The 15,501-nt window shown below is 40.9% G+C and overlaps 2 protein-coding genes across 2 annotated transcripts; both read left to right on the top strand.

Moving 5' to 3' along the window:
- The first annotated feature begins 1,725 nt into the window (after window positions 1-1,725).
- LOC143219410 (uncharacterized) lies at window positions 1,726-3,819 on the top strand. Its single transcript, XM_076445420.1, has 5 exons — window positions 1,726-1,796; window positions 1,908-2,338; window positions 2,429-2,630; window positions 2,704-3,172; window positions 3,808-3,819. Exons 1-5 carry the CDS (start codon window positions 1,726-1,728, stop codon window positions 3,817-3,819), a joined length of 1,185 nt encoding a protein of 394 aa, XP_076301535.1.
- A 92-nt stretch (window positions 3,820-3,911) lies between these two features.
- On the top strand, window positions 3,912-8,177 carry LOC143219409 (uncharacterized). The gene is made up of 4 exons (XM_076445419.1): window positions 3,912-7,083; window positions 7,192-7,290; window positions 7,405-7,777; window positions 7,964-8,177. The coding sequence occupies exons 1-4, from the start codon at window positions 3,912-3,914 to the stop codon at window positions 8,175-8,177; spliced, it is 3,858 nt and encodes a 1,285-aa protein (XP_076301534.1).
- The last annotated feature ends 7,324 nt before the right edge of the window (window positions 8,178-15,501 follow it).

Raw genomic sequence — 15,501 nt, 5'->3', positions numbered from 1 at the left:
ACTAGGATTCTTAGAATAGAAATTCCGTAGGGCAATTTTAAAAAGCTCGATATGCTTCCGACTATTCAACTCTGTGGCGGTCTCCGAAATGTAAGCCAAAAGGATCCCCTTGCGGCACCACCATATGCTTACATAAACGCGAATAGGAGCGGGTCGTGTAGCGTTGGGGAGAAACACGCGACCAGGCGACCACTCCGCATGCGAGTCCCTGTAATTGCCTAGCCCCCTGTAATTGCCCCCCCCCCGGGCAATTGTCCGTTTTTTTTACCCCCCCCCATTTTTTTTTGAGAGGTCATGAGGAAGTGACATCAGCTCGCGGGAAGTGACGTCACCAGAGACGTGTTGGCACTTTGTCGACCATACCGACAATGGCGTTTCGTAGCCTACCGCCGCCATCTTCACTGGACCCCCCCCCCCTCCACTTCCGTGACGTCACGAGCTGTTGCGAGGCATACCACCACCTTCGCTGGAACCCCCACCACTTCCATGACGTCACAAGCGGTTGCGATTTTTTTTTTTAAGAAAAAAACTGTCTTACTCGAACAGGATTCGAACCCCGGTCTACCGCTTGATAGACCAACTCATTAGCCGCTTGACCAACCGACGATCTCATAAACATAGCGAACATTTGGTATATATGTCAAAGAATAAATCTGGGCATGCAAATACTGCAGCGACAGCATATTTTCGTCCAAGACGCTATTGGTGCGACAGGAAGATACTGCGAAATATTATGTCGAACGTGTTACTTGATCAACCTTGACATTTTTTTTCCAGTAACTGCAGCATTTTTTTTTTTCATTTATGACTTTATTTGGCCAGTCTTTGATCGACCATTTTTATGAAATATGATACCCCTTAGGAACGAACAGGAATCGCGGCGCATGCATGGTTGACCTTGATACTGCTTAGGAATTTCGCAAAACTGTGGCGACAGGAAGTCACTGCGAAATATTATAGGCCAGTCTTTGATCGACCATTTTTATGAAATATGATACTCCTTAGGAACGAACAGGAATCGCGGCGCATGCATGGCTGACCTTGATACTGGTTAGGAATTTCGCAAAACTGTGGCGACAGGAAGTCACTGCGAAATATTATAGGCCGGTCTTGATCGACCATTTTTTTATGAAATATGATACTCCTTAGGAATGAACAGGAATCGCGGCGCATGCATGGTTGACCTTGATACTGCTTAGGAATTTCGCAAAACTGTGGCGACAGGAAGCCACTGCGAAATATTATACCGAGCGTGCGACTTTTTTTTTTCATTATATCAAGCGTGCAAAAATGCAATGCTGTGTAAGTGTTTCAAGATATTGATGTATCGCGAGCGAATGAGACACCGAAAAATTAGCAGTCGTTTCTGGTCTATGTTTTTTTTTCAACACCGATTGGCTTTTTTTTTTGCTGAGTCTGCTGTTTTGGGAGGCTATATATGCACTCCACTAAATTAGTTTTGTTCAGTCACTGATTGTGAGGCAAAAAATATAACCATGGAAGAAATTCGGAAAATTGAAAACGATTTGTGGGACCAATCTGACCGCTTAAGATTGCATGAAGAATACCTTGTCTGGGAGGAAAGATGCAACGAATGCCTCGAGTTGCTTAAAGAACATAATCGAGCAAAACGTCCTCGATTATCGATCGGTATTCAACAATCATTGATCGCCAGTATCACCGCCCTTGAGAGTTTAAAATATTCTTTACGAAGACGTTTCATACATGAAGGTGCTGGACATACAAGCACAGGACTCATATGCTCATATGACTCTCAGCTTCCTCCAGGACGCGAGGTAAATTGTGCTTGAAAAAGTACGGAACGCTTTGGGAAAACATAAGTCTTTAAAAGTGAACGCTGTGTTTAATGGTGAATTTGTGACAGGTGATCAACGCTCACGCAAAAGTGTTGGCACAAAGAACTGTGAAATCGTTTACGCAACCGACCTCGAAGAGATGTACGAGCTGTGCATCGTAGGGCCGATCCTAACATCGTTGGAAGAATTTCAGGAACGTGATAGCGGATGGGCATTGTCGCGAATACTCAATCTTACAGTTGGTATCAACAAATTTAACCCGCTGCATGCAGGGTGTCAGATCAACATACCGAGAGAAATAGCGTTGAAGAAAGCTACAATTAATGTTCACTCCAAAGACAATGCATGCTTTGCATGGTCGGTGATGGCAGCTCTGTATCCAGCGACTGCTCACAGTAACCGTCAAAGTTCGTACCCGGAATACACAAATGTTTTAAACTTTGAAGACATCGAGTTTCCCATGCTGTTGAATCAAATTACCCGGTTCGAAAAGTTGAATGATATTTCAATCAATGTGTATGGTTTTAAAGACATCTTCGAGAAGAAAAAAAGGGTAAAATCATTTTTTCAAAAGTTGAATGATATTTCAATCAATGTGTATGGTTTTGAAGACATCTTCGAGAAGAAAAAAAGGGTAAAATCATTTTTTCCACTTCGTATCACCAATCAGAAGAGGAATCGACACGTCAACTTGCTGTACATACAAGACCAGACCGATAGTATTGTGGGGCATTATGTGTGGATTAAGAACCTATCACGACTCGTTAGTGCACAGTTGAGCAAAAACGCTCATATGAAATTCATCTGGGATCGGTATGTACACATTTACAAAAGTATCATGGTATATTATAACACATGAAAATAAATTTTTTTTCTTTTTTTTCAGGTGTTTGCATTACTTTCCTTCCAACGAAAGATTGCTGGCCCATGAACGAGACTGTGCAGAACTGAATCGCTGCGCCATTGTATTACCTACCGAGGACGACAAATGGCTCTCATTCGGTAACTATATGTGGAAAGAACCGCTTCCATTTGTAGTGTACGCAGACCTAGAATGTACTCTAGAGAAGATGGAAGATTGCGGGGAGGGGAAACTTCAATCACATAACGTATTTAGCATCGCATACTATGTGCATTGTTCATATGATGCATCTCTATCGATATATCGATGTCGTCGCGATGAGAAGTGCGTCTCATGGTTCGTTGGAGAATTGGAAAATTTAGCATATGTTGTTAAATGTGCTTTATCTAATAATGTACCCATGAAGCAGCTAACAAATGAGCAGTGCGAGGCATTTATCAACGCAGCGCATTGCCACATTTGTGAAAAGCCATTTGAGGGAAACGATATACGGGTGCGCGATCATTGCCACCTAACAGGACGATATAGAGTCCCCGCACATCAAGATTGCAATTTAAATTACAACTAGAGGGTTATTGTTGCTTGCTCGCTTCGCTCGCTCGCGAGTAGGGTTGTTTTTGCTCGCTCGCTTCGCGAGCTCGCGGAGAGGACTGGTCTTGCGAAAGGGTTAGTGGTACGCATGGTTAGTAGTACCTATAGCTATTAAGTGTTTTTTTTTTTTATTTGGTGTGTGACTCTCCACGAGCCACACAAAGAACTTCCCGATTCGTTAGTTGCAGTATATTATTATCATTATTAAGTGTACGTTTTAAGAAGATTATACGTTTTCAGGGAAATTCAATAGTTTTCTACTTATCAAAATGTTTGCTATGTAAGAATTATGTAAGTGTGCATGTTATATATGTTTTTATTGATTGCAAGTGTTATATATGTTTTTATTGATTGCAACTGTTATATATGTTTTTATTGATTGCGTTAATGTTTTGTTAATGTTTACGTTGTGATTTTGTTTAAAAATAAAAAGAGACAGTCCCCTGCGAGCGATCAACGAAATAACACGTCGTGTCGAATCTTTATGAATTCCGTATCGAGCCTGAATTCCGTGTCGAGCCTCTTTATAATTTTCAGAAGTGGGATTGAGACAGTCGTTTTGCAATTTCAATTTCAAGTCGGTTTTACGTGAAGTTACGTGACGGACATTTGTGTGAAATTTCATACCGTGTCGCTTTAAAATGAGTTGTTCTCTTACGGTACCGGAACTGAAAGAGAAGCTGAAAGCCAAGAATTTGCAATCGACTGGTACGAAGGCCGAACTGATAAAACGTTTATTGGGTGCTGGTGTCACAGTGGAAGAATTAGCTATGACAGATGATGGGTGTAAGGAAGAACCGGTTGCGGGGACGAGCGACGAGACTCGCCATCGACCCGATACGAGAGGGCTGGTGGACGAGATAACTTTACGCGAATTAGACGTTCTAAGGAGAGAACGAGACGTTGTTGTACGAGAGAACGAACTGTTTAGAAGAGAATTGGCGTTGTTACGGGAGACGCCAAGATCAGAAGCAAGCGCATCTGGACGGACGAGAGTGAAGAAGTGGCAAGAGTTGAAAGAAATAGTGGGTGAATTTGGTGGGAATAGTAAGGACTTTGACCGGTGGGAGAAACAGGTGAGAGGACTCCTGTCGACGTACGAGTTGGACAACCACCAAGCGAAAGCTCTAGTGTGTAGCAGATTGACGGGTCGCGCATTGAAGTGGTATCATTCTAGAATGGACTGTGTGGAATTAGGCACCGATGAGCTTTTGAAAGAGTTGAAGAGGCTGTACGGGCAACGACTAGATCCTTTATGTTTGAGACGCGAGCTTGAAACGAGGAAATGGGCCGTGGAAGAATCTTTCGCCGATTACGTGCATGATAAGACAATCCTTGCAAACCGAGTGCCTGTTTCGGAAACAGAATTACTTAGCTACGTCGTTGACGGTATACCGAATAGGGAATTGCAAATACAAGCTAAGGTGCAGTGTTATAAGTCCGTGGATGAAATACTGACGGCTTTCACAAACGTCAAGTTGCCGACGGGAAGACCGCGATTATCGGAAGGAGTTTTGCTGTCGGGTAAAGTCACACCGTTGGATGGATCCGGTAGACCACCCATACGCCACCAAACAACAGGCCCTTCAGCTGTCGGATCAGGAAGGCCATTGCCGAGGGAAGGACAAGGATCGGGAAGGCCATCGCCGAGGGAAGGACAAGGATCAGCGAGCACCGGGCGGAGATGTTTTAATTGCAACGAGCCGGGTCACTTCTCAGCTGATTGTACGAAGCCAGCAAGAGAAAGGGGTTCCTGTTTCACGTGCGGACAGATGGGTCATCGAGCAAATCAATGCAGCACACAGACAACGAGGGGCGAAGTCAACTACATTACCCGTGGGCGGAAAGAAGTCGATGACTTTCGGCGTGCGGTAGAATTACAGATAAGTAGCGAGAGCGGTAGTTTCAGTACAAAAGTAAACGCACTAATTGATTCAGGGAGCCCGATTAGTTTTGTTAAAGAGGGTTACATTCCGAGAATGTGTTTTATGACCGATCGCGATTCAGATAGGTTTCATGGAATTAATGGTAGTGACTTGAACGTTTTAGGAAAGATGCGAGCTACGATTATTTATGACGCAGTAAAATATTATGTTACGTTGAGAATTGTACCGGATGAAACGATGAAAAACCCATTAGTTTTAGGACGCGACTTCATGAAAATTGCCAAGTTATCGTTGAGTAGAGAAGAAACGGTAGAATGCAACGATATAGCCGATATTATGAACATTGAGGTAGATCAGGTTAACGCGTGCATTAGTGCCGACGACATGCATTTCGACGAGAGCCTTTCGGCTGAGATTAAGACACGAGCACGCGAGTTGTTTAATAAGACGTACATTAACGCACAGAGACCTGCAGAGCCAAGCGTAGAAAATACGATGAAATTAACGCTTACGAACGACAAACCTTTTTCATTTTCACCTCGTAGATTATCGTATGATGAGAAAAATAAATTACGTTGTATCCTCGACGGATTATTAGAAAGAGGTATAATTAGGGAGAGCACATCCGAGTACGCATCTCCTATCGTTCTGACGAAGAAAAAGAACGGAGAAATTAGAATGTGCGTAGATTTCCGCACATTGAATAAAATCACGGTTCGCGATAACTTTCCTCTGCCATTGATCGAAGATCAATTAGATCTACTGGAGGGAAAAAAATATTTCACGACACTCGATTTAAAAGATGGATTTTTCCATGTTAAGATGGACGAAGCGTCGGTTAAATTTACATCGTTCGTAACGCCTTTCGGGCAATACGAATACACGAGGATGCCATTCGGGTTAAAAGGTGCGCCTCTTAAATTCCAACGCTACGTCACGGAAATCTTTAAAGAACTAATCAATGAGGGCGAAATATCTGTTTATTTGGATGATTTTCTTATCGCGACTGAGACGATAGAACATCATATGGAAGTCCTCGGAAAAGTATTTAAATTACTTACAGCGAATCTTTTGAATTTACGGTTAGATAAATGCAGATTTCTCCAAACAAAACTCGATTATTTGGGTTATACTGTAACGAACGAAGGAATTAGGCCGACGGAACAAGGACTCGAGGCGGTAAAGAAATTTCCTCTCCCGCGAAATGTTCGAGAGGTGCAGGGATTTTTAGGCCTCTGTTCATATTTTCGGAAATTTATTGAGGGTTTTTCTATCCTCGCGAAGCCTTTGTACGATTTGACGAGAAAGGATGCGAAGTTTCAGTTAGGCGAAAAAGAAAAACAAGCGTTCGAGATGCTTAAGAATCGATTGTTAAACGCGCCGATATTAAGTATTTATTCTCCGCGAGACGAGACTGAGTTGCATTGTGACGCGAGCGCGTCGGGGTTTGGTGCTATCCTGTTGCAAAGGAAAGCCGACAAGAAGCTGCATCCAGTATTTTACTTTTCTAAACGAACAACCGAGATTGAATCGCGCTATCATAGTTTCGAGTTAGAAACACTAGCAATCGTTTCTGCCCTCCGCCGTTTCCGAACATATTTACTAGGAATAAAATTTAAGATACTTACGGATTGTCAAGCTCTTAGTTTGACACTAAATAAAAAAGAGACCAATCCTCGAATTGCACGTTGGGTACTTGAAATGCAAAATTACGACTATGTGCTAGAGCATAGGGCTGGTTCGCGTATGCTCCACGTAGACTCGTTAAGTCGTCAGGTTCTCGTGATCGAAGACAATTCGTTCGATAGAAATTTAGCGCTATGCCAACATAATGATAAAGATATCGAGAAAATCCGTACAGAGTTAGAAACCACGGAAAGTAAATTGTACGAAATGAGGAACGGTCTAGTATATCGGAAGTATCAGGGTAAAATTTTGTTTTACGTGCCGAGCAATTTGGAATCGAGCGTTATGTATAAATACCACAATGAGATGGGACACGTCGGAATTGAGAAAACCGCGCGGAACATTGCAGATACTTATTGGTTTCCGGATATGAGATCCAAGATCGAGAAACACATTCGTGGCTGTTTGAAATGTATCGCGTACACGCCAAACTACGGAAAGTTGGAAGGTACCTTACACTGTATACCGAAAGGGGATGCACCTTTTGATACGCTACACATTGATCATTTGGCTCCTGTTTCGAGATCGCACAAATCGCGTTACAATTATATATTTGTTGTAGTCGACGCGTTCACTAAGTATATTAAAATGTATCCAACTAAAACAACGAACACCGCCGATCTTATAAAGTGTTTAAAATCGTATTTCGAGCATTATAGTCGGCCACTGCGTATCGTTTCGGACCGAGGAAGTTGTTTTACGTCTCGTGAATTTGATGAGTTTACACAAGAGTATAATATACAACACGTTATGATAGCGACCGCTTCCCCTCAGGCGAACGGGCAGGTAGAAAGATATAATCGCACAATTTTGCCGATGATCGCTAAATTGATGAGTGAGCGTGGTGTGGTATGGCACAATGTGTTGCGAGAGGTTGAATTTGCGTGCAATAATACATTTTGTAAGTCTACCAACAAGAGTCCGAGTATGTTACTGTTTGGGATGCAACAGCGTGGTGAGGTCATAGATGGGTTGCGTGATATGTTGGAAATCAGTGGTAAGATTAGTGTTTCCCGTGATTTAAACAGCCTCCGAAAAGAAGCTAGTGAACAGATTCGGAAGAATCAGGAGTCACAAAAACGCACTTTCGATAAAAGACATAAGGTTTCGAATAAATATAGGGTTGGAGATAAGGTGTTCATCAAGAATTACGATTGCACCCCAGGAGTGTCAACAAAAATGATTCCGCGGTTTAAAGGACCGTACGAGATTGATCGTGTATTGCGAAACGATCGATACGTAATCAAAGATGTAGAGGGGTTCCAGTTGTCGCAAATACCCTACCGTGGAACATGGGAAGCCGCCAACATGCGACCGTGGCAACCGTCACCGTAGATTTAGGTGTTTAATTTTATATTTAGATATTAAATCGAGACGATTTGTCGTCAGGACGGCCGAGAGTTGTAAGCTGTGAATCGACATATATTTGTCATCGGTATATATTTGTTGTTTATATTTCGGTAAATCGGGACGATTTGTCGTCAGGACGGCCGAATTGTAAGAATTATGTAAGTGTGCATGTTATATATGTTTTTATTGATTGCAAGTGTTATATATGTTTTTATTGATTGCAACTGTTATATATGTTTTTATTGATTGCGTTAATGTTTTGTTAATGTTTACGTTGTGATTTTGTTTAAAAATAAAAAGAGACAGTCCCCTGCGAGCGATCAACGAAATAACACGTCGTGTCGAATCTTTATGAATTCCGTATCGAGCCTGAATTCCGTGTCGAGCCTCCTTATAGCTATATGGCGTCGTATTAAACCAACATCGTATGCTCGTTGCTCGCTTGGTTCCTTGTTATAGCAGAGTAATGTTGCAAAATAAATTGCAAATGCTCCACAATCAAACGCATTGTTTTGAAATTGTACTCTGTGAAATATATATTTCTTATTATATTTGTAAAGGGCATTCAAATAATCTATTACATCATGGTTCAAATGATTAGCATTAAAACTATCATAAATGTGTACATTGCCGTTACCATCAGATCTTGTGCAAATCCAATGTCCTACTTCCTTTTCTCCAATTTCACCACTGTATATTATCTGAATATTCGTCTCATGTTCAGGGATCTCTTGTAAATTATTCAAAAAAGCTCGAACGTAACCAGTATCTTGAGCAAAGTTGTATATTCCACGCTCGTTTAGATTTCTGTTCATAATTTCGTGAAATAAATTAATATGTTTATCTTGTAAATAACAATCAGGTTTTATGACTTCTTTACATTCGGCTGTTTCTAAAGCATAGTTATAACCATCATTGAGGAAACATTCTGCAGGCACTGCATATTCATGATTATTTTGCTCGATATGCTGGTCCGAGATCATTATACATTCATCAAAATTTGTAAAATTTTCAGGATTCATTTTTTGATTTGTGATTGTTACATCTGTTTTCTCTACATTCTCTTCTTTTTTATATTTGACAACCTTCTTATCGAGGATTGCATAAATGGGCTTATGATAGCTGAAATATGTTTCATAAACACCGCAATCTATATCATCAACATTTGAGAAAATGATATCTATTTGCGTATTCAAATTGGTCGTTATACTATTGGATGGAAATTATAAGGAGGCTCGACACGGAATTCAGGCTCGATACGGAATTCATAAAGATTCGACACGACGTGTTATTTCGTTGATCGCTCGCAGGGGACTGTCTCTTTTTATTTTTAAACAAAATCACAACGTAAACATTAACAAAACATTAACGCAATCAATAAAAACATATATAACACTTGCAATCAATAAAAACATATATAACACTTGCAATCAATAAAAACATATATAACATGCACACTTACATCATTCTTACAATTCGGCCGTCCTGACGACAAATCGTCCCGATTTACCGAAATATAAACAACAAATATATACCGATGACAAATATATGTCGATTCACAGCTTACAACTCTCGGCCGTCCTGACGACAAATCGTCTCGATTTACCGAAATCCTGCGTCTTGAAATCAGTGTAAAGTAAAACAAATCTAAACATGAACATAACACTCAAAACTAAAAATATAAAATTAAACACTTAAATCTACGGTGACGGTCGCCACGGTCGCATGTTGGCGGCTTCCCATGTTCCACGGTAGGGTATTTGCGACAACTGGAACCCCTCTACATCTTTGATTACGTATCGATCGTTTCGCAATACACGATCGATCTCGTACGGTCCTTTAAACCGCGGAATCATTTTTGTTGACACTCCTGGGGTGCAATCGTAATTCTTGATGAACACCTTATCTCCAACCCTATATTTATTCGGAACCTTATGTCTTTTATCGAAAGTGCGTTTTTGTGACTCCTGATTCTTCCGAATCTGTTCACTAGCTTCTTTTCGGAGGCTGTTTAAATCACGGGAAACACTAATCTTACCACTGATTTCCAACATATCACGCAACCCATCTATGACCTCACCACGCTGTTGCATCCCAAACAGTAACATACTCGGACTCTTGTTGGTAGACTTACAAAAAGTATTATTGCACGCAAATTCAACCTCTCGCAACACATTGTGCCATACCACACCACGCTCACTCATCAATTTAGCGATCATCGGCAAAATTGTGCGATTATATCTTTCTACCTGCCCGTTCGCCTGAGGAGAAGCGGTCGCTATCATAACGTGTTGTATATTATACTCTTGTGTAAACTCATCAAATTCACGAGACGTAAAACAACTTCCTCGGTCCGAAACGATACGCAGTGGCCGACTATAATGCTCGAAATACGATTTTAAACACTTTATAAGATCGGCGGTGTTCGTTGTTTTAGTTGGATACATTTTAATATACTTAGTGAACGCGTCGACTACAACAAATATATAATTGTAACGCGATTTGTGCGATCTCGAAACAGGAGCCAAATGATCAATGTGTAGCGTATCAAAAGGTGCATCCCCTTTCGGTATACAGTGCAAGGTACCTTCCAATTTTCCGTAGTTTGGCGTGTACGCAATACATTTCAAACAGCCACGAATGTGTTTCTCGATCTTGGATCTCATATCCGGAAACCAATAAGTATCTGCAATGTTCCGCGCAGTTTTCTCAATTCCGACGTGTCCCATCTCGTTGTGGTACTTATACATAACGCTCGATTCCAAATTGCTCGGCACGTAAAACAAAATTTTACCCTGATACTTCCGATATACTAGACCGTTCCTCATTTCGTACAATTTACTTTCCGTGGTTTCTAACTCTGTACGGATTTTCTCGATATCTTTATCATTATGTTGGCATAGCGCTAAATTTCTATCGAACGAATTGTCTTCGATCACGAGAACCTGACGACTTAACGAGTCTACGTGGAGCATACGCGAACCAGCCCTATGCTCTAGCACATAGTCGTAATTTTGCATTTCAAGTACCCAACGTGCAATTCGAGGATTGGTCTCTTTTTTATTTAGTGTCAAACTAAGAGCTTGACAATCCGTAAGTATCTTAAATTTTATTCCTAGTAAATATGTTCGGAAACGGCGGAGGGCAGAAACGATTGCTAGTGTTTCTAACTCGAAACTATGATAGCGCGATTCAATCTCGGTTGTTCGTTTAGAAAAGTAAAATACTGGATGCAGCTTCTTGTCGGCTTTCCTTTGCAACAGGATAGCACCAAACCCCGACGCGCTCGCGTCACAATGCAACTCAGTCTCGTCTCGCGGAGAATAAATACTTAATATCGGCGCGTTTAACAATCGATTCTTAAGCATCTCGAACGCTTGTTTTTCTTTTTCGCCTAACTGAAACTTCGCATCCTTTCTCGTCAAATCGTACAAAGGCTTCGCGAGGATAGAAAAACCCTCAATAAGTTTCCGAAAATATGAACAGAGGCCTAAAAATCCCTGCACCTCTCGAACATTTCGCGGGAGAGGAAATTTCTTTACCGCCTCGAGTCCTTGTTCCGTCGGCCTAATTCCTTCGTTCGTTACAGTATAACCCAAATAATCGAGTTTTGTTTGGAGAAATCTGCATTTATCTAACCGTAAATTCAAAAGATTCGCTGTAAGTAGTTTAAATACTTTTCCGAGGACTTCCATATGATGTTCTATCGTCTCAGTCGCGATAAGAAAATCATCCAAATAAACAGATATTTCGCCCTCATTGATTAGTTCTTTAAAGATTTCCGTGACGTAGCGTTGGAATTTAAGAGGCGCACCTTTTAACCCGAATGGCATCCTCGTGTATTCGTATTGCCCGAAAGGCGTTACGAACGATGTAAATTTAACCGACGCTTCGTCCATCTTAACATGGAAAAATCCATCTTTTAAATCGAGTGTCGTGAAATATTTTTTTCCCTCCAGTAGATCTAATTGATCTTCGATCAATGGCAGAGGAAAGTTATCGCGAACCGTGATTTTATTCAATGTGCGGAAATCTACGCACATTCTAATTTCTCCGTTCTTTTTCTTCGTCAGAACGATAGGAGATGCGTACTCGGATGTGCTCTCCCTAATTATACCTCTTTCTAATAATCCGTCGAGGATACAACGTAATTTATTTTTCTCATCATACGATAATCTACGAGGTGAAAATGAAAAAGGTTTGTCGTTCGTAAGCGTTAATTTCATCGTATTTTCTACGCTTGGCTCTGCAGGTCTCTGTGCGTTAATGTACGTCTTATTAAACAACTCGCGTGCTCGTGTCTTAATCTCAGCCGAAAGGCTCTCGTCGAAATGCATGTCGTCGGCACTAATGCACGCGTTAACCTGATCTACCTCAATGTTCATAATGTCGGCTATATCGTTGCATTCTACCGTTTCTTCTCTACTCAACGACAACTTGGCAATTTTCATGAAGTCGCGTCCTAAAACTAATGGGTTTTTCATCGTTTCATCCGGTACAATTCTCAACGTAACATAATATTTTACTGCGTCATAAATAATCGTAGCTCGCATCTTTCCTAAAACGTTCAAGTCACTACCATTAATTCCATGAAACCTATCTGAATCGCGATCGGTCATAAAACACATTCTCGGAATGTAACCCTCTTTAACAAAACTAATCGGGCTCCCTGAATCAATTAGTGCGTTTACTTTTGTACTGAAACTACCGCTCTCGCTACTTATCTGTAATTCTACCGCACGCCGAAAGTCATCGTCTTCTTTCCGCCCACGGGTAATGTAGTTGACTTCGCCCCTCGTTGTCTGTGTGCTGCATTGATTTGCTCGATGACCCATCTGTCCGCACGTGAAACAGGAACCCCTTTCTCTTGCTGGCTTCGTACAATCAGCTGAGAAGTGACCCGGCTCGTTGCAATTAAAACATCTCCGCCCGGTGCTCGCTGATCCTTGTCCTTCCCTCGGCGATGGCCTTCCCGATCCTTGTCCTTCCCTCGGCAATGGCCTTCCTGATCCGACAGCTGAAGGGCCTGTTGTTTGGTGGCGTATGGGTGGTCTACCGGATCCATCCAACGGTGTGACTTTACCCGACAGCAAAACTCCTTCCGATAGTCGCGGTCTTCCCGCCGGCAACTTGACGTTTGTGAAAGCCGTCAGTATTTCATCCACGGACTTATAACACTGCACCTTAGCTTGTATTTGCAATTCCCTATTCGGTATACCGTCAACGACGTAGCTAAGTAATTCTGTTTCCGAAACAGGCACTCGGTTTGCAAGGATTGTCTTATCATGCACGTAATCGGCGAAAGATTCTTCCACGGCCCATTTCCTCGTTTCAAGCTCGCGTCTCAAACATAAAGGATCTAGTCGTTGCCCGTACAGCCTCTTCAACTCTTTCAAAAGCTCATCGGTGCCTAATTCCACACAGTCCATTCTAGAATGATACCACTTCAATGCGCGACCCGTCAATCTGCTACACACTAGAGCTTTCGCTTGGTGGTTGTCCAACTCGTACGTCGACAGGAGTCCTCTCACCTGTTTCTCCCACCGGTCAAAGTCCTTACTATTCCCACTAAATTCACCCACTATTTCTTTCAACTCTTGCCACTTCTTCACTCTCGTCCGTCCAGATGCGCTTGCTTCTGATCTTGGCGTCTCCCGTAACAACGCCAATTCTCTTCTAAACAGTTCGTTCTCTCGTACAACAACGTCTCGTTCTCTCCTTAGAACGTCTAATTCGCGTAAAGTTATCTCGTCCACCAGCCCTCTCGTATCGGGTCGATGGCGAGTCTCGTCGCTCGTCCCCGCAACCGGTTCTTCCGTACACCCATCATCTGTCATAGCTAATTCTTCCACTGTGACACCAGCACCCAATAAACGTTTTATCAGTTCGGCCTTCGTACCAGTCGATTGCAAATTCTTGGCTTTCAGCTTCTCTTTCAGTTCCGGTACCGTAAGAGAACAACTCATTTTAAAGCGACACGGTATGAAATTTCACACAAATGTCCGTCACGTAACTTCACGTAAAACCGACTTGAAATTGAAATTGCAAAACGACTGTCTCAATCCCACTTCTGAAAATTATAAGGAGGCTCGACACGGAATTCAGGCTCGATACGGAATTCATAAAGATTCGACACGACGTGTTATTTCGTTGATCGCTCGCAGGGGACTGTCTCTTTTTATTTTTAAACAAAATCACAACGTAAACATTAACAAAACATTAACGCAATCAATAAAAACATATATAACACTTGCAATCAATAAAAACATATATAACACTTGCAATCAATAAAAACATATATAACATGCACACTTACATCATTCTTACATAATTTAGTTTTTAAATTGTACTTGTTCAAAAGGTTAATCAAATAATTATTACCATTATCCTTGCAATTTAATATATTGTAATTGAAATCACCTATCAAAATCTTTTCACTTTCAATTGTAATTTTATTCATTATTCGTTGTACAACGCTACCAAACATAGAATTAGTAGCTTTTGGTGATTTATAACCACTTATTATGTAATAATTTCTGATTTTAAAAGTAAACAGTTCTACATGCGCATTTGAACTAAATTCCTGTTCAACAAATAATTTTTCTATTAATAATTCTGTTTTTCCATAACAAATTAATCCGCGGCTGTTGTTGTCAATGTCGGATCGGAATAATATGTCATAATTTAAAATATTCAACTCATCATCGGTTTTTGTTAATGTTTCACTAAAAATTAATATATCGCCTCGCTGAAACCATGAATCTTTATTTATATGAATTAATTTACTTGCCAAAGTACCAATATTTTGATATATAACTATTAATCCGTTCTCATTGACCAAATTATTGAATGATAATTTTAATTGTTTAGTTTTTCGCAAACGATACAACTCATCGTTAGCCGGGTTTGCAGTATTGATCTTGGATTTCTTCGATACTGTCAATTTAAATTGTCCCAAAATATATAAACCGCTCAATTTTGAAACTCTGCTCAGTGCTACATACAACATTTGTAAAGTTCGCCATTCTGATTTTTTAAAATCCAAACATACTTTCTCGTATGTTTGTCCCTGACTTTTATGAATCGTAATCGCTTCAGCAGGAACCACTGGAAATTGACTACATGTGATTTGATATTTTTCCTCTCTCGACATATTTACTTGATTCGATATTTTTATTATTGGTGCTAAATTTTGATCAATATTGGCATTTTTCATATAATCACGATAACGAGTTCTTACTTTCACTCCTACTCTGGCCAATTGAAAATCTAACCAAAATATAGACGGAATTTTAGTATTTTCTTGAAA

The sequence above is a fragment of the Lasioglossum baleicum genome, unplaced genomic scaffold (genome assembly GCF_051020765.1).
Source record: "Lasioglossum baleicum unplaced genomic scaffold, iyLasBale1 scaffold0028, whole genome shotgun sequence".
Taxonomy (NCBI): Eukaryota; Metazoa; Arthropoda; class Insecta; order Hymenoptera; family Halictidae; genus Lasioglossum; species Lasioglossum baleicum.
Note: the sequence above shows the minus strand (reverse complement) of the source record. Positions and strands in the feature narration are given on the sequence as shown.